The 26,360-nt window shown below is 39.0% G+C and overlaps 1 protein-coding gene across 2 annotated transcripts; it reads right to left on the bottom strand.

Annotated features, from left to right (window-relative positions):
- Positions 1-1,985: 1,985 nt before the first annotated feature.
- On the bottom strand, positions 1,986-26,360 carry LOC143848827 (uncharacterized). Of its 2 annotated transcripts, none has more exons than XM_077357893.1 (18): positions 26,049-26,360; positions 24,814-24,883; positions 24,108-24,704; positions 23,845-24,018; positions 23,608-23,721; positions 18,644-18,702; positions 18,380-18,446; positions 18,142-18,193; positions 17,946-18,038; positions 17,507-17,590; positions 16,971-17,392; positions 11,058-11,119; positions 9,223-9,292; positions 5,513-5,593; positions 5,229-5,330; positions 3,428-3,564; positions 3,179-3,278; positions 1,986-2,560 (listed from the first exon to the last, which is right to left on the bottom strand). In XM_077357893.1, exons 1-18 carry the CDS (start codon positions 26,090-26,092, stop codon positions 2,447-2,449), a joined length of 2,442 nt encoding a protein of 813 aa, XP_077214008.1. In that variant the 5' UTR covers positions 26,093-26,360; the 3' UTR covers positions 1,986-2,446. The 2 variants fall into 2 exon arrangements, with proteins under 2 accessions (XP_077214008.1, XP_077214009.1); XM_077357894.1 differs by lacking the exon at positions 26,049-26,360 and adding an exon at positions 25,088-25,961.

Genomic DNA, 26,360 nt, shown 5'->3' with positions numbered 1-26,360 from the left:
ACCAAGATTTTGAAATCAGGATATAATTAGGAGACAGAAGTAAGGTTTGGATCGGATCAGGTTATCCATGGCATTAGCCCCCTAACTCTAGTTCTTTAGCAGACCTAGAATGTTGGCTCTAATGTCTTTGATGGAGCCCAAGTACACGCTTCTTATGAGGAAAGGAGGAGAATATGTGAGAGCCTATCCTAACCCAATCCGAGGAAATGCCAACCCAACCTGCTGTGGAACCCCATCGGTTCGGATTGAGCCCTACCCAAATTGCAACCCTAAAATCAGTATATGCCCACAAGTTACTCTGTTTTCTTCTTTCTTAGTTTTTTATCCCCTTCTCTAGTCACTTAAGGCCCACATGCTAGGCTGTTTTCATTCTTTCTTTCTTCTTTTACTTCTATTCACTTAATTCATGGTAGCCAAACGTGCTCAAACAGTCTTCAGCCTAACCTACCTCCTATACTTCAATCCCCTTTAAATGCAGTTGGAGACTAGGGCCGGCAATTTCACCCGAAAAAGCGGGGATCCGCCCCGCCCCGCCCCGTTTGGGGAGGGGATTCCCCGATTTGAAGGGGAAGGGGAAGGGGAAGGGGAATATAAAAATTCCCCGGTGCGGGGAGGGGAAGGGGAAGGGGATGGAGTTGTCCCCGCCCCAACCCGCCCCGCTAATCAATGCCATTTTTTTGTAAATTTTTAAGTTTTTTTTTTAAGGAAAACTACTAGAAACTCTGTGGATCGGCTACAAGATTCTCCCAAACATAAACTTAGCTTGTCTTTTCCTTTTAATTAGCTTCTGAGAGCATTTTGGGAACTATAATAACCTTTTCACAGATGTTGAAATAATAAAGACAAGCTGAGAGCCTGAGACGCTGAGTGTATGCAATTATCAAAAAATCGTAGTGCCAACAGAATTTTAGGGTTGGATTGCAGGTTTTAATTTTCAACAAGAAAAATTTAGCTACTAGAAATTTGTTTCATGTCAGCACTAGACTGAATTGCAGTTAAAGAAATAAGTCATTTGTTGATTTTGTTCTCTTCTCCATTCTCATTTCTCATGCTCATCTGGGGGTTAACATGCTATACAGAATGAACTAATGAACATTATTTTGCGTGTGTGAGCGCCCACTTATGGACTTTTGAAGTTCATTGTGACTACTGAAATAGTTACTTTTTGCACATTGGCTGCCTGTTAATGAAGGTAATCCTGGTGCTCATTTCCTATTTATCATTCCATATTTTATGCAGAAAATTGCTGAAAGATGAGGTCCTGTTGTTATTTATGTTTGTTGTCTCATCCATGCATTTCTGATTTTGTCCATCTGTTTGTTGATCACATGAATAGAATCATAGCATTCATCACAATATTGTCTGTAATGGACGTAGAAGAAAGAAGCTCTGTTTGCTGGTTTGGTTGGGTTCCAAAGAGGGGGCGGGGCGGGGATTTTGTCCCCGAAGGATGCGGGGAGGGGAAGGGGAAGGGGATTAGATATTCCCCGCGGGGAGGGGAGGGGAATTCCCCACCATCCCCGCAGAGGGGAAGGGGAAGGGGAGGGGGAAAATTCCCCGCAGAGGGGAAGGGGAAGGGGACCCCAACATCCGGCCCCGACCCGCCCCGTTGTCACCCCTATTGGAGACTGCTGCTCCATTAGAAAATTGTATACATGTTACGAGCAGATTCCATATAAAAATGATACTGATATTGGCACTACCGATTATTTTTTAATTGGCTTCTGAGAGCCTTGTTTTCACAGCTGGTTAAATAATAAAAGACAAGGTGGGTTCGGTCCATTATTAAAACATGGTAGTAGCCAATAAAAGAAAACTTTAACTACATATTATTGTAACACCACAGTAAGTAAATTAATTTGTGGGACCAAATACTGTCATACTTTTTTTTGGCTATTCTACCTTTTTTTAATATCTCTTCTTAGAAGATAGATTAAGTGACCTCTTGCAATCAGATATCAGGGGGTTGAAGTAAACATGGCTGATGAAAACAAAGAACAAATTCAAGGAATCGCATAAAGATAAAACACCACAAGTTTTTTTTTCTTTCTAATGGAGGATAAAAGGTGAAAGAAAATTGAAAACATTATTCATCCATGGATGGGATGTAGAGACCCAACATTCAGTCATTTCCTAATGTTTTTTTTTTTTTTTTCCCATCCTTTTCTGCATATAAATCACTAATGGATGCCCCAAATGCTTTTTTTCTTATATTGAACTTTTTTTTTTTTTTTTGAACAACATCTTATATTGATCCTGTTAATGAATTATAAACAAGGGAATTGCAGAGCCTATTCTGAATTGCATTTAACATAACAGAACAGGGGTTAACTAAACTTACCCCAAAACTTCTTGTAACATACAGATCTCCAGCGAGCAGAATATGGACAACGGGCAGAGTGTTTACTCCTTCGCAGTTTTCCACTGATGCACCATGTTTTCTTTTCTATTTCTGAGACTCTTGGTGACCATTTATGTCTTTCTGTAGAGTTTCTGGGTTCTGTCTCTCCTCATTGGATGTTTTTCCTTCGCTGGCCTCCTCAGCATTGGCCGGTTTCCCCTGCATAGATTTGATGGAACTGAACTTACTCTAGAGATGAAAAGAGCTCGAGTTTCATCGGATAATATTTGTCCTAATGATTTAAATATGGTTAATGTACTGTTTTCTGGTTGTATAGTGAGTTCATTAAGTTCCGATAAGAGGATGGTAAATGAACTCAATGGATGGCTAACAAACAGGAGTGCCTGAGAACCTAGGGTAGGTAGAAAATCTTGCCAATCAAGAAAAACTGTTAGTTTTTGGACAAAATTCACAAGAAAAAACGAAAGATAGTTTACTTTCTCTGGGAATTTTTCAATTTCTAAGTAGACAAAAACTACCATACATGCGGCAAGACAAAGATGCAATGCCTTCATTAGATTCGACAGGGAACCATTTTAAATTTCCATTTTTTTCCGGTAGAGCCTTTTAAATTTACTTCAAAATGCTTTTACCACCAAGAAGTCCTCTCTAATTAGCTGGTTAATGGGACAAAAACACTGCCTATCACCTATCCTTGCTTAAATTGATGGCTGGTCTGAAATATCCCAATTCCAGTGACTTATCCTCAAGATTTCGCAATGGCATAGAGGTACCTAAGGGATTTCAAGGAAAATTTGTATAAACTTTAAATTTTACCTTATTCCGGTCACGCCAACCAAGTCCAAATGGCCTAGAGAGCAAACCAATTTTTCTTGCAGGGATGTCCGGCTGGGTTGAAGGATCTGGATGCGCAGCTCTGCACAGAACGCATTTAGATAGAAAGATATGAATACAGAGGGATTTTAAGCCCAGTAGAAGCCAACCCATGCAAAAATAAGAACATAGAAGTAAGACACGTAGGCACATATAGAATAACCATTTCAACAAAGGAATTGACATGTATACCTTGGAGATTGAAGTGAAGGTTGCTGTGCCTTAACTTGGCTAGACTGGTACTGCAATGTAGCCTCCAACATTGTTTCTGCCATAACCACCCTTTTCTCCATTTGCGCAAGTGAAGCCATGGCCTCTTCATATTTTTCCTGCAGATAGCAGATAAGATTCGATAAAACACGCAGCACATCCAAAATAAAACACGACAATCAGGTCCTAATATCTCAGTAATAAACAGGGATTTAGCTAAGCATATATTACAGATACAAGTGATAATAGAAACTGGAACGAAGATTGTGTTGCAGGATTAAGATTTAGAATAACGATTTCTCAGTGTGAATAACAGGTCTGCAGCCAATAGGAGAGTGGGTATGATAGAAAGTTCCATACCTGTTTGTAGTCATGAACAGAGGTGGTCTCTCTAAGAATGAAACTAGAAAATTTTCACTAACTGACCTTGTCCAAGATTCGTACTTACAAAAATGGATTTAAATTTCAGTTACGATCCCAATTTCGGTCTTGGCCGAAATCCAGTAAAAATATAATTAATTAATCATTTCGGTAATTTCGGCCAAAATTTCGTAATAATATATATATATATATATATATATATATATATATATATATATATATATATATATATATGAGAAAACGGTTGGTGAGCTTAAGCGCACCAAACCTATGGTGCGCTTAAGCTCCCCAATCACATGGGGGCCCACTTTGTTAGGTGATCCAAAGCATTCATTTTAAAGGCCTTATGATAGATAGGGGGTGTACCAAAAATCAGCTCCATAGGATCATCCTAACCCCTTCATTTGTGGAGGACAAAAATGGGCAGATTTGTGTGTCCATTTTTGTCCTCCACAAATGGAGGGGTTAGGATGATCCTATGGAGCTGATTTTTGGTACACCCCCTATCCATGTAAGGGACTTTAAAATGAATGCTTTGGATCACCTAACAAAGTGGGCCCCCATGTGATTGGGGCGCTTAACCTCACCAACAGTTTCCTCTATATATATATTATTTTTTTTAAAGGTTGAATTTCTCCCGTAATTTCGGCTGAAATTTTGGAAATCCGATATTTTGAATTTTGCGAAATTTTGGTTTCGGTCCCAACCGGATTTTCGGATTTCGGATGAAATTTAAAACTATTCTTACAAACACTCACTATACTGCAAGGGCGACTTACCAAAATCAAGAATTGAGTACTTAGTCATGCCGCAAATTGCAATCAAAGGTAGACATCCTATCCTATGAAGTTCTTGCCTTCTAAGCGACAACTCTCAGATACTATTCTCAAGAATGAGCGTTCCACTACTAACTAACTACATCAGAATCCAGTTAATGCTGGTTCTGATGAACTTAAAAACATTACGTCCGTTATCTAAGACACTACAACCTGGTTGTAAACTCTGAAGACTTATATTCAATCAGAACTTGCGCCTAGACCCTGAGAAAGATATGGCGCTACATATATAAACTAAATTATCATCAATCATCAGATATGGAGGCTTCCTCTGCAAACTAGAGTGTTCCAACTTCCGACAACTGATACAATTTATCTGACTTCTATACTGATTTGGTTAACTGCTCTTTGGCTTCACAGCTCAAAAAATGAAAAGACATGTTCAAATGAAAATTGAATCTTAATGAATCATTTGGATACATATCATTAGAGAAGCTCCATTTGTTCATTCCTTTAAGAAACAACCAGAATTGCACCCCTACTAAGAGCCTATTTCTCCAAGAATAGAACTGACATATATTTACAATCATTTCGAGTTTAACTGAAAGCCCAAGACAGGAAAGAACCTGAAGCACTGTAGCAGCATATCTTTGAGCGGCAGCATCTTGCTCAGCGAATCTGCGAGCATCCTCTGTTACCCTCTGTTCTTGCTCTACTCGCATCAAGACCTATAGTGATTTTGATAGTGTAGTAGTTAGCAAAATTATAGATACCATTAGAAAAACCCATGAAACGCCAAGAATAAGATGGAATAAAAGATAAAGAGAACAGCCTTCCCCAAATAATCATTCAAAAAGGAAAAAAAACAGCATTGCCCAAATAGTGTGTACAGAAAGTATGAAAATGAGACCTGGAGCATGGCATGTTCTTGTTCCTGCTTGTCTGCAAGGGCTTGCCGCAGCTCAGTTACCTCCTGTTCCAACTGCTCAACCTGTAAAAGGGAGAACAGACACTAAGATGTGTTTTTTTTTTTTTTTTTGAATAGCAGACACTCAGATGCTTTAAGCAAGAACAAAGACTTTCAGAGTATGCGAGTTGAGGTTAAGGAAACCTACATGGAGCAGGCAGCCAAGTCAGAACAAAACACTAGAGTATCAGTTGCTCATCACATAGACAACTTACTTGATGGTTCAAAAAGTATCTTAAAGATCGTTAACTAGTGAAGATGCCATAAGAATTTTCATAGACAGATAAAGCTGCACAAAACCTTAGATCCATACTGAAATGCAGTTCATGCTGTTCCCAACAACCCAAGTAATAAAGAAATACATAAATATGGGAGAAGGGGAATCACTTACCTAAAAGGGAGCCATCCTAAGGAATTACTTTAAAACATAGTGGTAATAAAATGGTTATTCAACTTCGGTTGATTTCAAGAAGAATAAGAATCAAGTTTCAGGTAAAACCTCTATATAACCTATAGTAACCTCTCCTGCCATTTTTTCTGCTTTGTAGTTACAATTGAATGTTTTTTTTTTTTTTTTTGAGAAGTAACTAATCACTTTATTAATGCAGAAACCGAAGTACATTGATTGGGGAATGAGATGTCCCCCCACCTTAGGCACCTAACCTGCAGCCCACCGAACTTGCAATCAATCTGTCGTTACCTAGAATCACACGTCACCATCACTTTTCCACTCCTTCCGCAAGCTTGTTGGCACGATCGTTTGCAGACCTCCTCATATGGATAAACTCTGAGCAAACTATCGAAGAAAGGTCTAAGATTTCTGATAAAATACTTGCCAGCTTCCACAGGCTAGAAGACTTTTTGCATGCCCATGCCAGCACGTTTGCTGAGTCACCTTCAATAATTACACTTTTTCTGTTTATAGTTACAATCGAATGCATCAAAATTATACACATAAAGTGCAAAGAAAAATATGAAGAGATTATAGGACCCTGAACCCTGACATCAGATATAGAAAAGCCATGACTATCCAAACTTTGGGAAGTTCCATAAACCTCCTTATGAACATAGAAAGCCAAGTGAGACATCACTTGCCGGGTATATCAAAGCATATAAAAGGATCTATGCCACTTTCATGTTAAAGACCCCGTTAACCCATATATTCCAGAGTCCCCCCTTAGCTGTGTAAGGAGCAGCTTATTCAGACCTATCTCAGAGCCTCCACTCATGCATTGAAAGAGTCTACAACACCCCATGTAAGCGCCTCTACTTCTGGTCTCAGAGAGTCTGCATCTAATAACATGGTGCTATATGCATTATGGAACGCACCCACCAGATCACACCTGAACACCCTCAACCATAGAATCAAGATTGTCTTCAATATTCCGGGAAGAAGTACCAATCACACAAGGAGAGGGCTAACACTCCATATACATCAATGGCCAACGAGATAAGCATGCAACATGTTTAATTTGTTAGAAATGTTCAAGAATATATAAGGAGAATACAAGAATACCCTTATAAATGAAGAATAATATACAATTTGAGCTCTCATAACTAATGCTCCATAAATTTATAATCTCTTATATCCTATGCTTAGACCAGGAAGTGACATTGTTCCTACATTGGTAATTTATAATCTCTTATTTCTAACGCTTACTAGAAAAATCTAGTGATATAAGATATAAGAGATCATAGGAGAAGCTGATATATCGACCTTATGGTCGTTAGAAATAGGTTCAGTTTTGATCATCATTATCATATATCCAAGCGTGGATGAGTACCTATGATCTCCTTTCCGAGCCAAGCCGTCTCCATTGTTACAAGTACAAGCATTGAGGCAAATTAACTTTAACTTTCTGCTTATTCGTAGAGAATTTCAGATTATGAAAATTTTCATAACTATTATGGTCAAGAAAACACCGGTTAAATCCATCCATCTTTTGGCCCACATTACTCGAAACACAGATAAAATATCTTTGTTAGAAACAATCAAAAGGAAATATCCGTGTAGACATAATCAGAAGAGAAATTAAGTGTTTTCCAAACCAAGGGGTAGAGATGATTGACTTGTTTTCTAATACTTAATATTCTCTAATATTTTATATAAAATGACGCCACTGGGAATATAAAATATAAGACCTCCAACTGTAACTTAAAATCAGAGAATAACATATTTACCTAATCTGTTTGATTACTTTAGAAATGTCTGATATCCATCTGCTTCAAAGTATTCATATGGTGAACAATGAACATATCTATGGTGGTTATCTATCTACAAGCATCCTCAACTTCTAAACAGTAATTGATGGAGCACTGAGCATCACGAGTAACAGTTTAAGTACAGAGCAATAAAAACACAAACTCGGGCAAGGAAAAAAGGAGTCAACTCAGGCAAGTCAATGATGCGATGAATTTTTAACTAACTTGTTTGAGTCAAAGGAGTTTTAATCGGACTAATTGGAGCAAAAATGAGACCCGGATGAGAACTTGGAAAAGGTAAAACTGATTTGACTTGGGTGAGTTGATGATTGATTGAGCACACATTTAATATGCATAATGCAAGCATATCCCTTTTGGAGTATTTGTGCATAAACAACTAAGTGAAAGTTCCCTTCTCGTGTTTGAAGTTTGAACATGGTGGGAATCTCATTAGTAATTAGTAAATTATCATTTATTTGTCAATGAGGAGTGAAGGCACCCTAATAAGGGATCTGGGAGTAGAGGAGATGTACATGAAAAGATGGGGCATAGGAGGGTGATTACCATTATGAGGAACTTTAATGAGTTCATTAGTAGGAATGTACTCGTGGATTTACTGTGCGTGGTAGGGAGGTTCACATAGTCGAAAAATATAGAGAATCCTCTGTTAAGTTGTAGCCCTTGACCATCTCGGTTGAGGTTCTTTTACAATTTCTTAATCAATAAAAATCAACAGCCAAAAACAAAATAAAATAAAGGATTTTTTGATGGCGTGATTGGACAATTTCCTAGTATCTCGGGATTGGGAGGAGCATTTTGTGTGGACTAGTCAGAGAGTTCTTCAACGACTGGTTTCAGATCACTTGTCTACTATGTTACAGGATGGAAATGTACAGAAAGAGTTGACCTTGTTTCCTTTTGAGAACATGTGGTTAGAAGTATACAGAGTCTCAATTCACTATACATGGCTAGAAAAAGAACTCCTGACATCTTTGAGATTGACCACCAGAATTCAAGAAATTGCTATTTCCTCTCAGAGCTATAGAGACAAAATTCCATATCAGTGGAGGGTCAAACTGCACAAAAAACATAGAAAAATACTATAAAAACCAAAATAATTATAATAGAAGTAAATTTAGAGCAACATGAAGCTCTAATTGATCCAATCCTTCCCTCGCCAAGGTGCCCCATTACATAAAAGGTGCTCTCGGAATGTGCTAGTGGGGGATGGTTCCCTACTAAGATGAAAATTTCCAAAATTACATAAGTTAACATCCGGAGATTTCCTCCTTGTGGTTTGAGCTGAGAAAAGAGAATGAGATTAAGATTAATGTTGTTTTGTACCATTTTTTAAAAACCAACTGAAGGCATATTTCTTTGAGAAATTAACTGATAAACACTAGAAGCAGATAACAACATAGCAAAGGCCATTTTTTTTGCAGGCGTACTACCTTTGCACTCAAAAGCCGTCTATTATCCTGCTTGACCATCTCCATGAGTGCTGTCTCAAGCTCTTCAGCCCTGCCAAAAGAATCAAATAAAAAAATAGAATTTGAAAGTATGAAATTTCTGCTTTGTGGCAAGATAATCTGTAACCAAGATCATTTATAAATTATACTGAGTATAATGATCTTCTATATTTTTCCAATCCATAAAAAATAAGATTTCACATTATGGAAGTATTACATGTTTCCAGAGTTCCCCATTACCGTTATTAACCATTTCAAAAAAAAAGAAAAAGAAAAGGAAAAAACATGTTTCCAGAGTTCCCTACCTGTTACAGATCCTTAAAATAGTTCACGTTGCCAGAATTCCCTACAACTTACAGATCCTTATAACATTTCACGTTTCTAGAATCAACTACCATTCAAAGATCCTTATAACTACCTTTCAACTGTTTGATTCCAGAATTCTGGTCAATCAAACCTCTCCATCTAGATATCATCAGTGGTTCTGATATAATTCCTGATGGTTCAAGGTAGCCCTTTAAAAGCCTACCATGTCAGAAAAGCAATCATATGAGACAAAGGAAGTTCTAAAGCATTAGGGAGACTAAAAACTGCATGAGGTATCCAAGATCAAAGAAGCATAGCCAAATATAAGTAATTGAAGTAAAATTCCTGGTTAAACTAGGGGACTTGTTCCTGTGCAGGGCTGTTGGTGGGATTTTTTTCTCCATTAACGAACACTTTATTAAAGCAAAAATACACAAATTATAGAGGGCACAGACTTTTCCCCATGTAAAATGAGTCCCTGATCACACTGCCCATAGCAAGACAATCAGCAATTTCGTTCGTGATACGGGGGATGCTGGAAAAAGAAATAGAAAAACTAAAACTAAAAATTAAAATTTCATTTACAATCCCAGCTAACCTCCACAGACAGGTTTTCTTCGCTCATGTGATGTCGTTTTAAGAGCCACCCTACACAAGTTTTCCTTCCAGCTTCTCATCTACAAACAACTGTAGACCGATGATGCGGGCCCGAACCTCTGCCTCATTAGAGTTAGTTCTTCCCAGTGGACAGGATAAGCCAAGAAGGATGTCACCACCATGATTCCTTAAAAAGCCCTCAACACCCATCGGCCTAGGATTTCCAACAGCAGAACCATTGAAGTTATACTTGAACATGCTGATTTTGTGTGTAAACGCACGAGCGTGTAGAAGAAAGGGTCGACCATGTTTCCTTTTGAGAAACAAGAAAACAAGATTCGAGGCATTAAGGGGCCGTTTGGATACACGGATTTTAGAATCTTGGATTTCCTCAAAATTTTGGATGGGACGAGAGAAGGAGATCGTCCGCCGTTATTTGATTTCTCGGCCTTCTTTCTAACGAGTGAAAGAGTAGAAGATCGTCCCATGTTTCCGGGTATTAGATATCTTTCAGTTTTAGAAATCTCAGGATGAGGGAAAGATTAGTTGCACCAAAGAAACCATGCAACATAGATCGTTATAGGTTCCTATTAGTTGCACCGATAGAAAGGTGCAGAAGTCCATTCCAGAACCTCTACCAGGGAATTGAAGTGGGCTCTATAAATACGGTGAACTGTCACTCACTCTCAATTTGATCCAATTCAGAGGTGTAATGCCAAGTTTACTAGGTAAGTATATGGGCGGATTTTTAATTGATATTGGTTTGCCCTCCTTTCTTACATTTGAGTATATCAGCCAAAACGCTCTCATTACTCTGAGTGAGATGATTTCCGTCATGAGCATCTCACCAGACATAAGGAAAGTAAAAAGAAAAAAGGGGAAAGATCCAAACTTTACATCATAAAAATACCAACCTGAGGATAGCGGATCTTTTCTCCTCGATCAGTCTGCATAACTCGACTTTCAACCACACCACCTGGACCCAAAATGTTATTCCTTAAAGATTCAGAAAAGTTACGGGGTAATATTGACAATGTCATGCCATTACGATTGATACACTAAGAAAGATACCATACATCAATTTCTTTGCAAAAAGACTGTTATTATTGAACCAAAAGCAAAATCAGTGAACGCATATGGCATATTGAATATATCACTCATCAAAGTTTCTTGTTGGCGCTAATCAATGTCAGAGAAAATGTGTTGAATATGATAGGGTTTAGTATAAAGTACTGACTGATAAACAAAGCCAAATAATGTCCGAGATCTACAGTCCGTGATTTTTCTATGTATACATGAGTATACATACATATAATATATGTGTGTTGTGTATTATATGTATATATGTGTGAGTGTGTGTGTGCATATGAAATGGTCTCATCAAAGGTAACACCCTTATAGAGACCCTGAGCAGCCTATCATACACAACATACGTACAAGCTGATAGGTACCACCCTAATTGAGCACCCCACAATGCGTTGGACACATCCCAAACTTACATTAATCAAACAATCCCGAAAAAAATATAAAATACGATAGTTCCCTGAAACATCAATGTTCTGATTGAAACATTTCTCAGAATAAATTACGGAGTTTCGAGAAACATCAATGTTCCAATCAAAACGTTTTGAAGCATTTTGAAACACAAAGGGTCCCAACGTGCAAAATGTGATATTTTCGTGAAACATCAATGTTCCAATCGAAACTTTTCAACAAGACATCCTGAAACGTGTTTGAACGGATGCATAATAGATCATTCAAATGTTATGCATGTAAATTCTGTCTTGGTATGGGCCAAGACTGTCATTTAGTCGAAAATGAAAAAACTCATCTGCCAAGTTCTTAAACCTAGCATGAGAATATCTACCTTTCCCTAAATTTTCTTGGATTGACCTACATCATGAGATAACATGCAAAACGAGTTGGTCTTGACATGGTTTTGATCCACCCAAGGAAAGAGGAGAGAAAGAGAGGTATACACCATCAAAAAGAGGGAAAAGGGCGAGCAAACTCCAAGTGAGGATTCAAATATTTTTTACTCAAAAATAACTCCCCAAACCCTAACTTGTTTCTTCTGGATTCTCATTCATTCATCTTATTAAGACGAATAATAAAAGTCTAAAATCTCTTACAAGTCATGTGACACTAGATTCCCTAGAAAGAGCCAATCAACCCATTTCTAAACAAACATTCCTAAAAGAACCCACCTTCCAAAGAACTAATTTTCCTAAAATGGACTAAAGACTAAACATCATCTAACCTATCCCAAAAATAAAAATAAAATACTCAACTCAACAAAGCCTTTATCCCAAACTAGTTGGGGTCGGCTAAATGAATCCTTTAGAAAAATTTCATGAAGAAGGTGAAAGGAATCTACGCGACTCTAATCCTAGCTCTAGTTGGGTTCGTCTACATCTATGTTGCATGGATTCGGATTCGTGTGTCGGGATCCTACACGGATTCAAGGTCTTGGATTTGGCAAGCCCTCAAAAGTAGGATTCAGATTCGGTAATTTTTAAATAAAATAAAATTTTAAAATTAAAAATTTAAATATGTGTATATATATGTATGTATGTATATCCATATGTATATATATTCATGAAAATTTTCGTGTATCGAGGCACTAGGGTTTTTATGAAAAGAGTATGGGTTGTGGTTTCATATAAAAAAAGGCTAAGAAAACACATTTAAAGGGAAAATATATAGGATTCACATTTTAAAAGAGACAACGATGAATAGGATTCATGCAGAAAAATGACGGATTCGCCCGAAAAAAACAGGATTCGTGCGGGACACGGCTACAACAAGAATCCAGGTGTATCCCACGTGAATCCATGTCCGATTCGCATGTGGAGACGTGTCAACACGGATTCGGCATAGGGAGGCAAAGAATCCATGCAACATAGGTCTACGTGGATCATTTTCTTCCATTCTATCCTATCCAAGATCATGTTCTCTATTATGTTCCTAGCTATCAAGTCTTTCCTCATTGTTTCTACCCAAGTTGTTTTCGGTCTGCCCCTACGTCTTTTTACTCCATCAACTTGGCACGAGTCGCCTCTTCTCACTGGAGCATCCAAAGGCCTACGTTGGATATGTCCAAACCATCTTAAGCGGTGCTCTCTCATCTTCTCCTCAATTGGTGCCACCCCCACCTTTTTAAGAATGTCTTCATTTTTAATTCTATCTAACGTTGTGTGGCCGCACATCCATCCAAGCATTCGCATCTCCGCTACACTCATCTTATGCACATTTTGTTTCTTGGTGGCCCAACATTCTAAGCCATACAGCATGGCTGGCCTCACAGCTGCCTTATAGAACTTTCCCTTCAACTTGGTAGGGATTTTGCAGTCGCACAGAACTCCTGAGGCAAGCTTCCACTTCAACCAACCTGCTCTTATTCTATGGTTAACATCCTCTTCAATCTCTCCTTCCTAATGTAGAATTGAACCAAGATAGCGAAAGATATCCCTCTTAGGTACCTCATGTCCAGTCATATTTACTACATCCTCGTCCTGCCTCCTTACATTACTAAAGTTGCACTCCATATACTATGTCTTAGTCCTACTCAGTCTAAAACCTTTGGAATCCAAAGTAGTTCTCCATAACTCTAACTTAGCATTTACTCCTGCTTTGGTTTCGTCGATTAATACTATGTCATCTGCAAATAACATACACCACGGCACCTCAACCTGGATACCCTCCGTAAGCTCATCCATTAACTAGCATAAAAAGATAAGGTCTTAGAGCTGATCCTTGGTGCAGTCCTATTGTAATTGGAAACTCACTAGACGTGCCACCCGTGCTTCTGACACTAGTTACTGCTCCATCGTACATATCCTTAATCACATGAACATATTTAGTAAGCACTTTTTTCCTTTCAAAGACCCACCACATAACACTCCTGGGAACCCTATCATATGCTTTCTCCAAATCAATGAAAACTATATGAAGGTTAGTAGTCAACCTAAGGAAAAACTATATTTCAAATATGACCAAAGCAATCTAAAACATCCATATAGTTTCCTAAATATACATGAGAAAATATAAATACCTACCGTGGATAGACAAATCCCAAAACTCTTCATCAATGGATGATCCTAACCATCCAACATGTAAGGCATTTTCTCTTCGCTGATTAACTATTGGCCATTTTTTCTTTAAGGGATTTGCTAGGGACCATCGTAAAAGGCATTTTGCAGGGCGGTTGTTGCATGAGAGAGCAACCACCTCATGAATAAGACAATCTGTTGAAAAATGAGCCTATGTGAGACGGCCAGTTATTCCAAACCCTCCTCCCTAGGGGTGTGCATAAATCGGTTAAAACCGAAATAACAGACCGAACCGAAGTTGGTTGGTTATATCGGTTGGGTTAGAAGGTGGGTCGTTTCCGTTTCGGTTTTAAAAATATCCAATATTCGGTTATCGGTTTCGGTTGCGGTTTTCGTGGGAAAAAATCTCGGTTAAACCGAAAACCGATGTAGGGGTTCGTCAAAATTACGGTTTCACTTTTCGAGAACAGAATAAGCTGTACAGCACTAGAAAACATAAGGAAAAGGACAATTATTTATTGCTCTTCTTCTCTCTCTCATGCATTCATTACTCCTTTCTCTTTCAAAAGTCAAAAAGCATTCTTCCAGTCGTTGAAAAAAGCAAAAAAGCATTCATTACTCTTGCTTTCATCCTAGAAAACCTACACGTGTTTTTCATTCTCATTGTTTGGGGGAGTGTCAATATAAAAAGCATGGAGCAATAAATGGCATTTGGATGGTAATCTGCAGCCCCCAACACTTCTATCAAAAGATTCAACTTCAGGTAGAAGAAGAAGAAAGAGGAAGAAGAGGATTTGGGCATTTTTTTATTTTTATTCTTCCTCGGTCGCCTCTCGCCTCTCACCTCTCTGTAAAGAAAAGGTTAAGGCATCAAGAGCAAGGTTATTTACTAAGATAAGGCATCTAAGCAAGGCATCAAGAAGCAACTAAGAAAAGGTTATTTTTTTCGTTACTTTGAAACTACAACTTCTTCCTGTTGCTATTTTTTCCTTTACTATGATTCTCAATAACTCACATTAAAATTTGCACAAACTTAATTCGGCTATAACCGAACGAACCGAAAAACCAAAATTATTATTCGGTTTCGGTTCAGTTCGGTTATCATTAGATCAGTTATCGGTTTCGGTTACCATTTTAGAGAAACCGAAATTTTTCGGTTCGGTTAATTTAGGACTATTCGGTTCGGTTTAAACCGAATGAACAGCCCTACTCCTCCCCCTCGTGAAATGTCGGAAATGGTGCGGCGATTGACCAGCAAAGGGCTTTGGAAGGCGTGGGTCGCCGGATCTGGGGGCCGTGTTGAGTGGCCGAGGTGAGGGTAGCCGAAGATAGCGTTGGGGTTGCCGTCTGGAGATTGAGGGCTAAAAGATGGTTTTGATCGGGGTGCAAGGTTAGGGCTAGAAGGGTCGGGGTGCTAGGTTAGGATAGGTGTTTTGGGTTACAGATAGTTAGCTGGAGTAGTGGAAGGTGGTGGCTGGAGAGGTAGTGGTTGAGGGTGGAGGTAAGACTAGGGTTAGTTGGAAGGTAGGGTTGGGTTAGGTCTTAGGGTTTGGTGGAAGTGAAGAGGAAGAATGTTAGTGTGAACAATGGTGGTCTCTAGGGTTAGGTGGAAGGAGCGTAGGGTTAGGGTTTTAGGCTCTGGTGGAGGTGAAGAGGAAGAAGTTGGGATGAATAATGTCGGTCTCTAGGTTTAGACTTGGGTTTTTTGGAATGGTGGTTTAATGGGGATCTCCCGGGACAGGCGGTGGCGCAAGGTGGAGGCCGCCGATGATCGGATTCGATGGGTTGGCTATCGTGCACAATTAGGGGTGCACAATAGCATCAGGCCTTTGAGCGGGATTTTTGAAAATCGAATTCGCCAACTCGAAAGTGGTGGAGAAGTCTGTGTGGCGAGACAGGTCACACATATGACCTGATAGGGCCCACAAACATGGCACTTTTTGTTGAATTCGAATCAATTGAAACCATTGGGCAGTGTAAAAGAAAGGAAGGGGGAATGGTGAAGGTACTCTCGACTGTGGTAGTAGATGAAGAATTTGAAATGGAAGTGAAATAGTTATTATGCATGGTGGCAGCGTATGGAAGTGTGGACCTACCTGTAGCGATTGACCTAGAAGATCTTTTCTTTTGGTTTTTACTGGCCTAGGAGTATGTTCCTGGCCACCCTTAATTGATTCTATGTAATGCAAGTAGGGACCCCTTGTCCCCAATGTAATCTTCATAGCATCAATGAAATTGTCAATTTTCAAAAAATATATATAAATACCTAACGCACCCTTCGTACATTTCCCTGCATAAAATGCACGCCAAATCACTCTACGAAACAAAGTGAAATCACCATATACTTAATAAAACCAAGATTTTTCAAAGCCCTCATGATTCAGACCATGTTAAAAATTGCTGACATCACACACCGAAATGTTGATGTCCCATATCAAGAAATAGAAAGTGCAGAAATCAAGACAGAATTTTCCCTCTTAGGTATGACCAATGCTTTCTCACTGAAAAAATTCTTAGATTCACGACCTGAGCTCCAAACTTTGAAATCCTAGGTCAGGAGACAAATACCATGTTAAGCATGATTAGGGAGTAAAAACCTAATGATTAAGGATATCCCAGCATGAACATAAAATTAGAATTATCTAAAATGTTCCTGAAAGTCAACATTAAATTATATAAGGACCTTCAAAGATCATAAAAAATATCAGATCAATTATTTTCACTTTCCTGTTTTGAAAAACATAGAGATATCCTAATGAAGAACTCAAAAAGTACCTGTTCTTGGAGATCAGGTACAGAATCCAAATCAGCATCTCCTCTCAGACTATTAAGAAATTCATCGATATTATTTGAATGAGACTCTGAAATACACACATCCCCATTTGCATGGTCACCAGATCCTTCTGTTGGATTTGTTTCTGGTATTAGCGACCCCGGGTCGTGCTTGAAACTATATAACTTAGATGCGAGACCCTGGGAATCCCGCCAAACACGAAGCCCTTTAGACCGCTCCTCCATAGCCGCAATTATTGATGGTCGGTGTTTTTTCCTAAGCTCTTGCAATTTTGCTTCATTTACAGCTTGATAACCCATGCAGGCAGTCAAGACGAGTTGGCTGCTATCAAAGGTTGAGCCAGCGAGAGACTGCAACAAAGTAACTGCATCACCAGCATCCTTTGTTGTAACCAATGCGGGACCTACAAATAAATAAAGGAATGAAACTGGGTTAATTAACAGTTCAATACTTCAAAACCAATATGCCCTAAAATTTATTATTCTGATCATAAAACCAAATGTGAATTACCCAGTACCATATAACTCCATCAGCGCTAGCGCTGTCCGGAATAGCATAACACGATTTCCGTCGAACAGAAGCACATCCCACATGCGAAGAACTGAAGAAAAAAGCCCATCAGAACTAGAGATGCTTTTTTGGCATTAGATACTATCACCCCACATCTTGAAACACATGCAAGTGGAAAGATCAATATGATGACTGAGTATTCAGCACATTAACATAGAATTATAGTCATTAGTTAAAAGAGAGGAATGCTAAACTCAGGGGCGCCCTTGCAAAAATAAGCTGAAAGGGCACCTCCATTGGCTGCATGGCACCAAAGTCTTTATAAATGCACTTTGGTGAGGTGCAGGCAATAGGGGCGCCCTTTCAGCTTATTTCTGCAAGGGCTCACTTGAGTTTAGCATTCCTCGTTAAAAGATATTGCGATATGAAATAAAGTAAAACCTGACCGCTTTCCCAGGGAAGCATATTCACAAAAATGGAGAGAAACCAGGGTCCGGTTACCCATGCCACTTGCACACCCAGGTAATCCAGATGATTAACTGCACCAGAAAAATAGAAAATATGAAACTACTCAACTGGCTCTGAATGAATTTTTTTTTCTGATAATAAAAAACACACAAACTAAAATAGCAAAAGACAAACCCAATTTGGGAAACCTCTCGCGCACTAACTCCTCAAAAACAAGTTGGTCTACCTGAAGCAACAAAACAACTTATATTAAAATTCTCTAACTCCATAAGATTAGCCATTTGCAGTCATCCAGTTCACTGGTCTACTTCACTGACAGCTCTAGTTCAGAAAGAGAGAACATAAAAGAAATTAGAAACTAATTGCTAGAAAATCTCAACTGTAAATTCATAAGCAACATAATAAATGTGACCTGAGATTCAATCATTTCCTCTGAATAGTAGCCATCGAAGTAGTCATCAATGATACCCACCAAAGCCCTGAAGGACTCCATCAGAATTAGGAACAATATAACAAATGCATATATATATATATATATATATATATATATGAATGCAATTAATCATCTTTTAGAGTCAAAAGCCATGTCTGCATCATTCTAACTGTTCTTCAACAAAGTAACTCATGACACACACCAGTTCAAAAGGGTTTATAACGAATAATGCTGCAGAATTACCAAAAAGCATTTTCCTCGGACATTAGCAGCAGTAATAAGCCTGCAAAGAAATTCATGGCCTGCATGTGCATAAATTCCAAGAAAACACCACCAGTAAGTCTTACAAGAGGCATACTAAAAATAATATAAATGGATATAACAAAGTGCTGACAGTTGAAGAAATTAAAAAAAAATATTCGCATAGACCTTATTTCATAGGTATGCCACATTACAATATATATATATATATATATATATATATATATATATATACACATATGAGGAAAGTGTTGGTGAGCTTAAGCTCACCAAACTTATGGTGAGCTTAAGCGCCCAATCACATTGGGGCCTACTTTGTTAGGATGATCCAAAGCATTCATTTGAAAGGCCCTTGCATAGATGGGGTCTGTACCAAAAATCAGCTCCATAGGATCATCCTAACCCATCCATTTGTGGAGGTCAAAATGGACAGACATTCTTTGTCCACAAATCTGCCCATTTTTGTCCTCCACAAATGGAGGGGTTAGGATGATCCTATGGAGCTGATTTTTGGTACACACCATATCTATGATAGGGCCTTGCAAATGAATGGTTTGGATCACCACAGAAAATGTGGGACCCACGTGATATTTTTATATTCTGGCACATATCACAAACATATAAAGTTATAATGACCCAGCCCAAACCTTCTATGCCTGTTTTTTAATTGAAGTATACATGTACAGACTATATGCATAAAGGAAACAAGTGGACACATTAACAAAAGACTATGCATAAAAGAAACAGGTGGACACATTAACAACTTTTTTTTTATTTTAATACAGCAAAAGAATATTGTATCATAGAAGCTTGACATTAACAACTAAATGCATGACACAACTCTCAGAAATTCTAATTAGAAAGAGAACTCTAATAACATGACTTGAGACAGTTTACACAAAATTAGCAGTGTGAAATTCAGACAATGGCTGCTTGAGAAAGAACCTGGAAAAAACATAGAATCATCAGACCCACATGCTGAGTTGTGGGTACTAGGGGTGCTACTCGGGTCGAGTTGGGTCAGGTTGAGGCCAACCCGAACCCGACCCGAACAACCATTTGCTCAACCCGAACCCGAACCGAGTTCCAACCCGACGAGGTTCAGCCCAGCCCAACCCGACCCGAGGAACCCTTTTTGCCAACCCGAACCCGACCCGACCCGAGATTTTTAGCTTAAAAATTAAAAATTTTATTAAAAATGTCGGGTTCACCTGAGTCGGGTTGCCCAAGCCCTCAACCCAAAGCCGAACTCAACCCAACCTGACTTTTTCCCAGGTTGAACCCGTTGGGTTCGGGTTGAGCCCACCCAAGTTGCACCCTAGTGGGTACTACTAAAAATACAAACAAAAACTTAATTACATAACAACACGGTCTTCTCCTAGGAGAAATAATTAGAATTCGAGGGAAGAAAGAAAGGGGGGGAAATGTTGCCACAATCCTGAAAAGTACAAATTGGCGCTGTCAGCTTTTCGGGGTAATTTAATTTATGGTTTGGAATCATAATAGCGTCTAGTGGCCAGACTCTTGGTTGATCAGGTTGGATTCTTTACTCAACCGAACTTCTAACCACCATTAAGAGTCGTAGGAATAACTCACTAGTGCTATTATAATGCAATTCTTAAGCTATCTGAATGCAAATAACTAGAACTTGGGTAAAAAATATACCAAAGAGAAAAAAAGTGAGGGGGATAAAGAAAATCACAATGTTAAAGATGAAACAACATTTTACATTAGCTCAACGTTAAAGGGAAGATGGGCTGGTCGTCCACAATATTTTGCTAAGAGTCAGATGCAATAGTGCCCGCTAACATGTTTGTGGTAGTCTGGTAAATACTGATTTCCAAAAGTTAAAGGGGAGATTGGCTGGCAGTCCAATATATATTTAGTTAGAGTAAGAGGTACAACAGTCCCCGCTAATTTTTGGCTGGGCCCTTATCGCCAACGACTGATACCTCAGGGTCCGTTTTATATTTAATGGCCCATGAGGGTTCATGCCCTTTGCCTGTTTTGAAAATTGGGACGTCTTGTCCCCGAGGCTTACCCAACCTAATCGACCTATCATATTCCCCAGTGGAGAGAAGGCAATGTTGCGACCCCCCAAAAATGCTCAGATGATCGAGACCCTTTCAAGACAGTTCGATGATCCAGCCATTCTCTTCCTTTGGAGGCAGAATGCTAATAACAGACATGGAACTGTTTCGGCCCAACCTGCAGATTTTTACGATGGAGTCCAACTCTGATGCAATTCGTCAACATCTTCCAGTCCTTCTAACATCCTCCATAAGTGGCCCGGTCGATCCAGGTACACATATCATCTTGCCCATCTCGGTAGATACTTTTTCGACCCTTGTTTCCCAACAGGATAGAATTGCTAGACATGAGACAACCTTCCCATTCATAAAAAGAGAAGTTATTGGTGAAAAGAAGACAGATCGATTGTACTGCAGCTGAGATGATTGCCCAACAAGGTGCAGATGTGGACCCAAGTACAAACGATGAAGATTTCAGAAAGGCTAATTGAAATTAGTGATAGAATATGATTATCCAAAAATCTCTAATCTAGCTATGACTTTGGTGGCAGAAGAAGACTATATTCCTTTAAAGTGGAGGGATTGTGAATGTTACGATATAGCAGACATAAGTTCTGAGGAGATGTTTACCCCTGAGCTCTGTCAAAGAGGTTTCAGATGGCAGACCATTGCCTTGGAATGTTTCCAATGGGGAGGGAATGCTGATACACTGAGCTGGGGAGAAATCGGGGTGCTTTCGTGCCCTGGATTAGATTTTGACATGGTGCGATACTTGCTTGGAGTGATTGGCCCTTGAGGAAGTGATGCAAGATACACTGGGTTGTCTCCAAAGGTCTCAGAATCCCAATGGAAAAGATTTTTGGGGGCATTGGTTGCTTTGAGCATGCTTTATACAGACCCTGTGGGGAAAGATGTACAAATCTTTGGTTATTCGGGAATAAAAACAACTCAACTCTGCTGGGAGGACACCGAATAAATGTGTTTGGAAGACTCAAGGAGTGCCCAAAGAATTGATTGATCCCTCACTGAAAGATTCAGAGAATCCACGAATGAAACATTAGCGAAATGAGCCGAAAACGGCAGGAGTTCCAGGACCCCTTGATTTGAATAGTGAGCTTGCTAGAGCACCACATGGAGAGAGACCAGATGAGGGATCTCGAGAGTCAAGGAAGTTGAAATGTAAGTGTGGCAACCCAAGAGCGGGGGTAAATTGGTTAATTAAAAATTCTTGGCTTAATTAGAAGTGGTAATAAAATTAATTTACCAATTACGCAATTATTAATCTAACCCTAGTTCAAATATCAAGATTATAAAATTAGGGTTTGGATATTACCAATCATTTATATTATCTAACCCTTGTTCAATTAAGTATAAACACAGAAGGGGGCGTAGAGATAGAAATCGATCTAGGCAGATCAGTTCAAGAAAACCCAACGCGAGGCTATAGTTCCTCGTCAAAGAACTAATATTGGGAGGAGATTTAACCATTTTTTCTCACCATTCCAAGAATCAGAATACCACCCCCTTGGGCAGGAAACAAAAGGCGCCAAATATTCCCTCATTTTTTTCCGATCGGAGTTAAGTATTGTTTCTCATTCCATTTTGCAAACGAAACCAAATGCCGAAATCGCCTAAATTGGAATTAGATAACGATACCGATTCTCGCAATCCGAACCGAACGGACCCCTGGTGTATTGGAGGGGATTTCAGTGACTAGCTTTATTGAAGGGTTGAGATGCAAATTATAAGCCCCATAAGCGGCATATGTGCCCATTAGGACTTTTACGAGTTTATTTTCATGTTATTTAATTTCTAGAACATTTATTTCCATGTTATTTAGAGAGGAATTTTGTTTTCATGGGATTTTATTTCCATTGCCTTTATATAGGCCACATGCATTAGAGATTTTAACTTTTGATGAATTAATGAATTGAGAATACAGATTTATTCCCTCTCTCTCTCTCTTCTTCTACCATTTCCTCTTCTTCTTATTCTTCTTCCTTCCCTCTTTCTCCTCTACTCTTCTCTTCTTCTATTTTTCTTCTCTTCCTCTCCTTCTTCTCTTTCCTCCTCTTTCTCCTATTTCCCCTCCCCCAGGATCACATCAGTTTTGGTATCAGAGCCTAGGCTTTGCATTATTTGGTATCAGAGCAAAAAATCCTAACTCTAAATAATATGGAAATAAATGTCCTAGAAACTAAATAACATGAAAATAAACTCATAAAAGTCCTAATAGGCACATATGCCGCTTGAAAGGCCTACAATTTGCATCAATTTCTAAGTTCTAACCCACCACCATGCTTGGGACCACTAATACCTTCTTCCACCATGAGGACCTATGAGATTGGGCACTAGGCTCAATTTTCACAAGTCAAGATAAACCAGGACATGAAGCCCATTTCTTAATCCACTTACGTTCACCTATTCCTGAGGCTTCTGGAGGTGGGAAAAGCACTGGAAACCATTAAAATTAACAAGTTCAAGTTAGGAACCGATTTATGAGAATGGTTATGGTTTCCATGCAGCCTTTGGATCAGCATTTTTTGAAGGAGACCAAAATCAAAACCCATGATTCAATTTGGAACAGATCATATCTTATCCTCTTACGAAGAGTATGGTTAATTCAAAAAAAAAAATTCTTATATTGATTACAGAAATGTGATACTGGTAGTAAAATATTCATAATTAAGCACGTTATCTTTTTTCCTACTATAACAAAAGAGAACATAAAAGGCAAATGCATACATAAATGAGCTTAGAATTTAAAGAAGTCTGAGAAACTACTTCATCAAATTGTGTACAGGGAACAAATTTGAGGCAATCAGTGCTCCTATACTCTTCATCCACATCTAAAAAGGAACAAGAAAAAAATTGCACGAAGGAAATGACACCTAATTGCTTCAACTACCCAAGTACCTGACAGTATCCCACAGATGGATTATGCCGAGCATATGCTGTAAGTAAACGCCTCAAAGCATTTCTACCATCTTCATCCAAAGCAGGATGACCAGGGAAAGTTCGAGGCAGATCCTGAATCACAACATATAAATCAGGCCAACGAGAAACTTTACTAAATTTATCATCCAAACCAAGGAAGCACCAATGAATTCACAAGATCGAACTTTTGAGTTGAAAGTCCATGCATCTAATGACCTTCTCAATCTGCCCTTTCCATTTCTCGGGGCGGTCTTTCTTTGACTCCTTGGTGTTATTTGGAAGTAAACTATCTCGCTCCTTGTCACCATCAGCATTGGTGTCTGGAGCCAGCAGATCTTGGTAATATTTCTCCACCCTGCGTGTCTTCACTCCCACGAAAGCTTGCCATAGCTGTATTACAAAGAGAAAGGAAGGATAAAGCTTACAAACCAAGATATAAACTTGAAGAGAAGTGGCAAACCCAATGTAACTGAATTTACCTCTCCTCTAAGTGCCATTGGCACTCCTCCGCGAACAAGGCACTCCAGCTCTTCCTTCCAAGGAACGAGGGGTTCAGGAGAGGCCGTATTTGACATTGTGGATACGCTCAAATTGTCACTTGAGGGCGCCTCTTGAATCAGATCTGATCTCTCGACATCATAAAACTCTTCCTCAGAATCATCTTCGGAACCCCCCTTCAAGGGTTTTGCCTCTTCAATCGTTGCAAGATGGTTTCCACTAGGGTAATCCTGCTCATTTTTCGAAAAGCTTTTCCTCTTCTTGACACGAGAACTCATCAGATGTTCAATGCCACCAAGAGAGGGTCTTATCTGAGCCCATATTTGGAGCTTATGGATTCTTTTTACCTTTGTCACTGTCTCCTCTGAAACAGTTTTTTCCAAGCCAATGCCATTTTCCACACTCGAATTCTCCTCTTCTGCATCCTTCCCTACACTTTCCACTTCCTGCTCTTCACCCTGAGGCTGCAATGCTGCATTGTCTTCCTCCACAGATAACCCATTGATGGGCATCTGAGCAAACTCTGCTTGTCTATCCAGGAAATCCGACCATCTGTCCGATCTCTCCTCCTCTTCTTCCTAAAAGAGCAACATGAATAAATAATCACAAGAAGCAAACCTATTGGTAGGCAGCAAGTTTTCACCCAAAAGAAAAATGAAAAGTAAAAAGAACAAATCGAGGTATTACCTTGTAGATAGTAGCATACTCTCTATATCTCTGTAAGTGTTGAGGCCTCACTGCAAACCCATATGCATCCCTGCAAATTCCAAGTTCATCAGAGTTCGAAATCTGGCTACAAATTATCCTATGTACACGCCTCTCAAATACGACAAGAAAGTGAAAGTGAAAGTGAATGCCACAATATTAGGTCCTTTTCTTACAGGAATTAAAATTTATAATAACAGAGAAAATCAGAAACGAAAAGCTGGCATGTTAAAGATGACACTAAGGGTCATTTTACCTGTACTCAACTGCCATAGAAGGTCTACTGAATTACAATCAGCAAAGAATTCCAACCCTAATGGACAAGGCAGCCGCTTGCATTGCCATTAATCGAATTCCAATAGTAAACAAAACCAGATGCAGATCCCAACCGAAATGAAAAACAGTAGCTCTAAACCCTAAATTCCAATCCTAATACACAAGGTGGCTCACATCACCATTACGCAAATCCCAGTAGTAAACAAAACAAGACACAGATCACAACCGAAATCAAAAGCAGTAGCTCTAAACCCTAAATTCCAAATCTATAATGAATTACAATCTGCAAAAAAAAATCCAATCCTAATGCACAAGATGGCTCGCACCAATCATTACCCAAATTCCAGTAGTAAACAAAACCAGTCACAGATCGCAACAGGAATCAAAACCAGTAGCTCTAAACCCTAAATTCCAAATCTATACTGAATTACAATAGACAAAGAATTCCAACCCTAATCCACAAGACGGCTCGCATCGCCATTACGCAAATTCCAGTAGTAAACAAAACCAGACACAGATCCCAAAGCAGTAGCTCTAAACCCTAAATTCCAAATGCATAATTCGACAAAACAGGATAATCTTCCCATGCCTAATAAAATAAAATAAAAACTAAACAGAACTCTCGTCTATCCGATACTGCCTTGATCAAACCCTAGATGGTGTACGAATAGCAAAATCACCATATGCACGAAAATCGATCGACGAGACAATACAAAAATCGGAAGTCGCATCACGTGAAATTCTCGGAAATTAACATACCGTTAGATCGAAAAATACAAAAGAGAAGAAAAAACTGAAAAGAAAAAAGAAGAGAAACCCTAGAATTTGAGTAATTTTGCAGAGAGAAATTCGCTAGCAATTCGGAAGTGTGGATTGAAGGACACGTGATAGATCTGAAGCGTCTAAGATTTTATTTTTTTATTTTTATTTTTATTTTTTACCTCTTGTGCTCGAAAGTCATGAATGGCAAACTCTTCTCCTTCATCTTCGCTCGATCGCTTGATCAATCTGAGGTTTCTGAGATTGGATCTCCTTCACCTTGATTTTCTGCAACTGAACTCTCTCTCTCTCTCTCTCTCTCTCTCTGAAGAATTACGCACTCGTATGAGTTTTAGAACAAGATTTCGCATTACAAAACATTTGATTCCTTATTTGCACGGAATTCGAGAACCAAAATGTGGACACATTTACAGGGAAGAGGTGGTCTCGGGCATGCCGAAATTTTTCATTTTTCTTACCTTTTCTGTCATCAA

This window comes from Tasmannia lanceolata, unplaced genomic scaffold (genome assembly GCF_043159265.1).
Source record: "Tasmannia lanceolata isolate RefF3 unplaced genomic scaffold, GAP_Taslan_0.1 ptg000016l, whole genome shotgun sequence".
NCBI lineage: Eukaryota > Viridiplantae > Streptophyta > Magnoliopsida > Canellales > Winteraceae > Tasmannia > Tasmannia lanceolata.
The sequence above is the reverse complement of the archived record's forward strand: the minus strand, read 5'-3'. Positions and strand labels throughout refer to the sequence as shown.

Coding starts and splice junctions, on each gene's coding strand:
- LOC143848827 (XM_077357893.1), bottom strand. CDS start 26,092: ATGAAGGAGAAGAGTTTGCCATTCATGACTTTCGAGCACAAGAG. Junction 24,705..24,813: donor AGTATGCTACTATCTACAAG/GTAATACCTCGA, acceptor TTGCTCTTTTAG/GAAGAAGAGGAGGAGAGATC. Junction 17,393..17,506: donor AGCGCTGATGGAGTTATATG/GTACTGGGTAAT, acceptor ATTTATTTGTAG/GTCCCGCATTGGTTACAACA.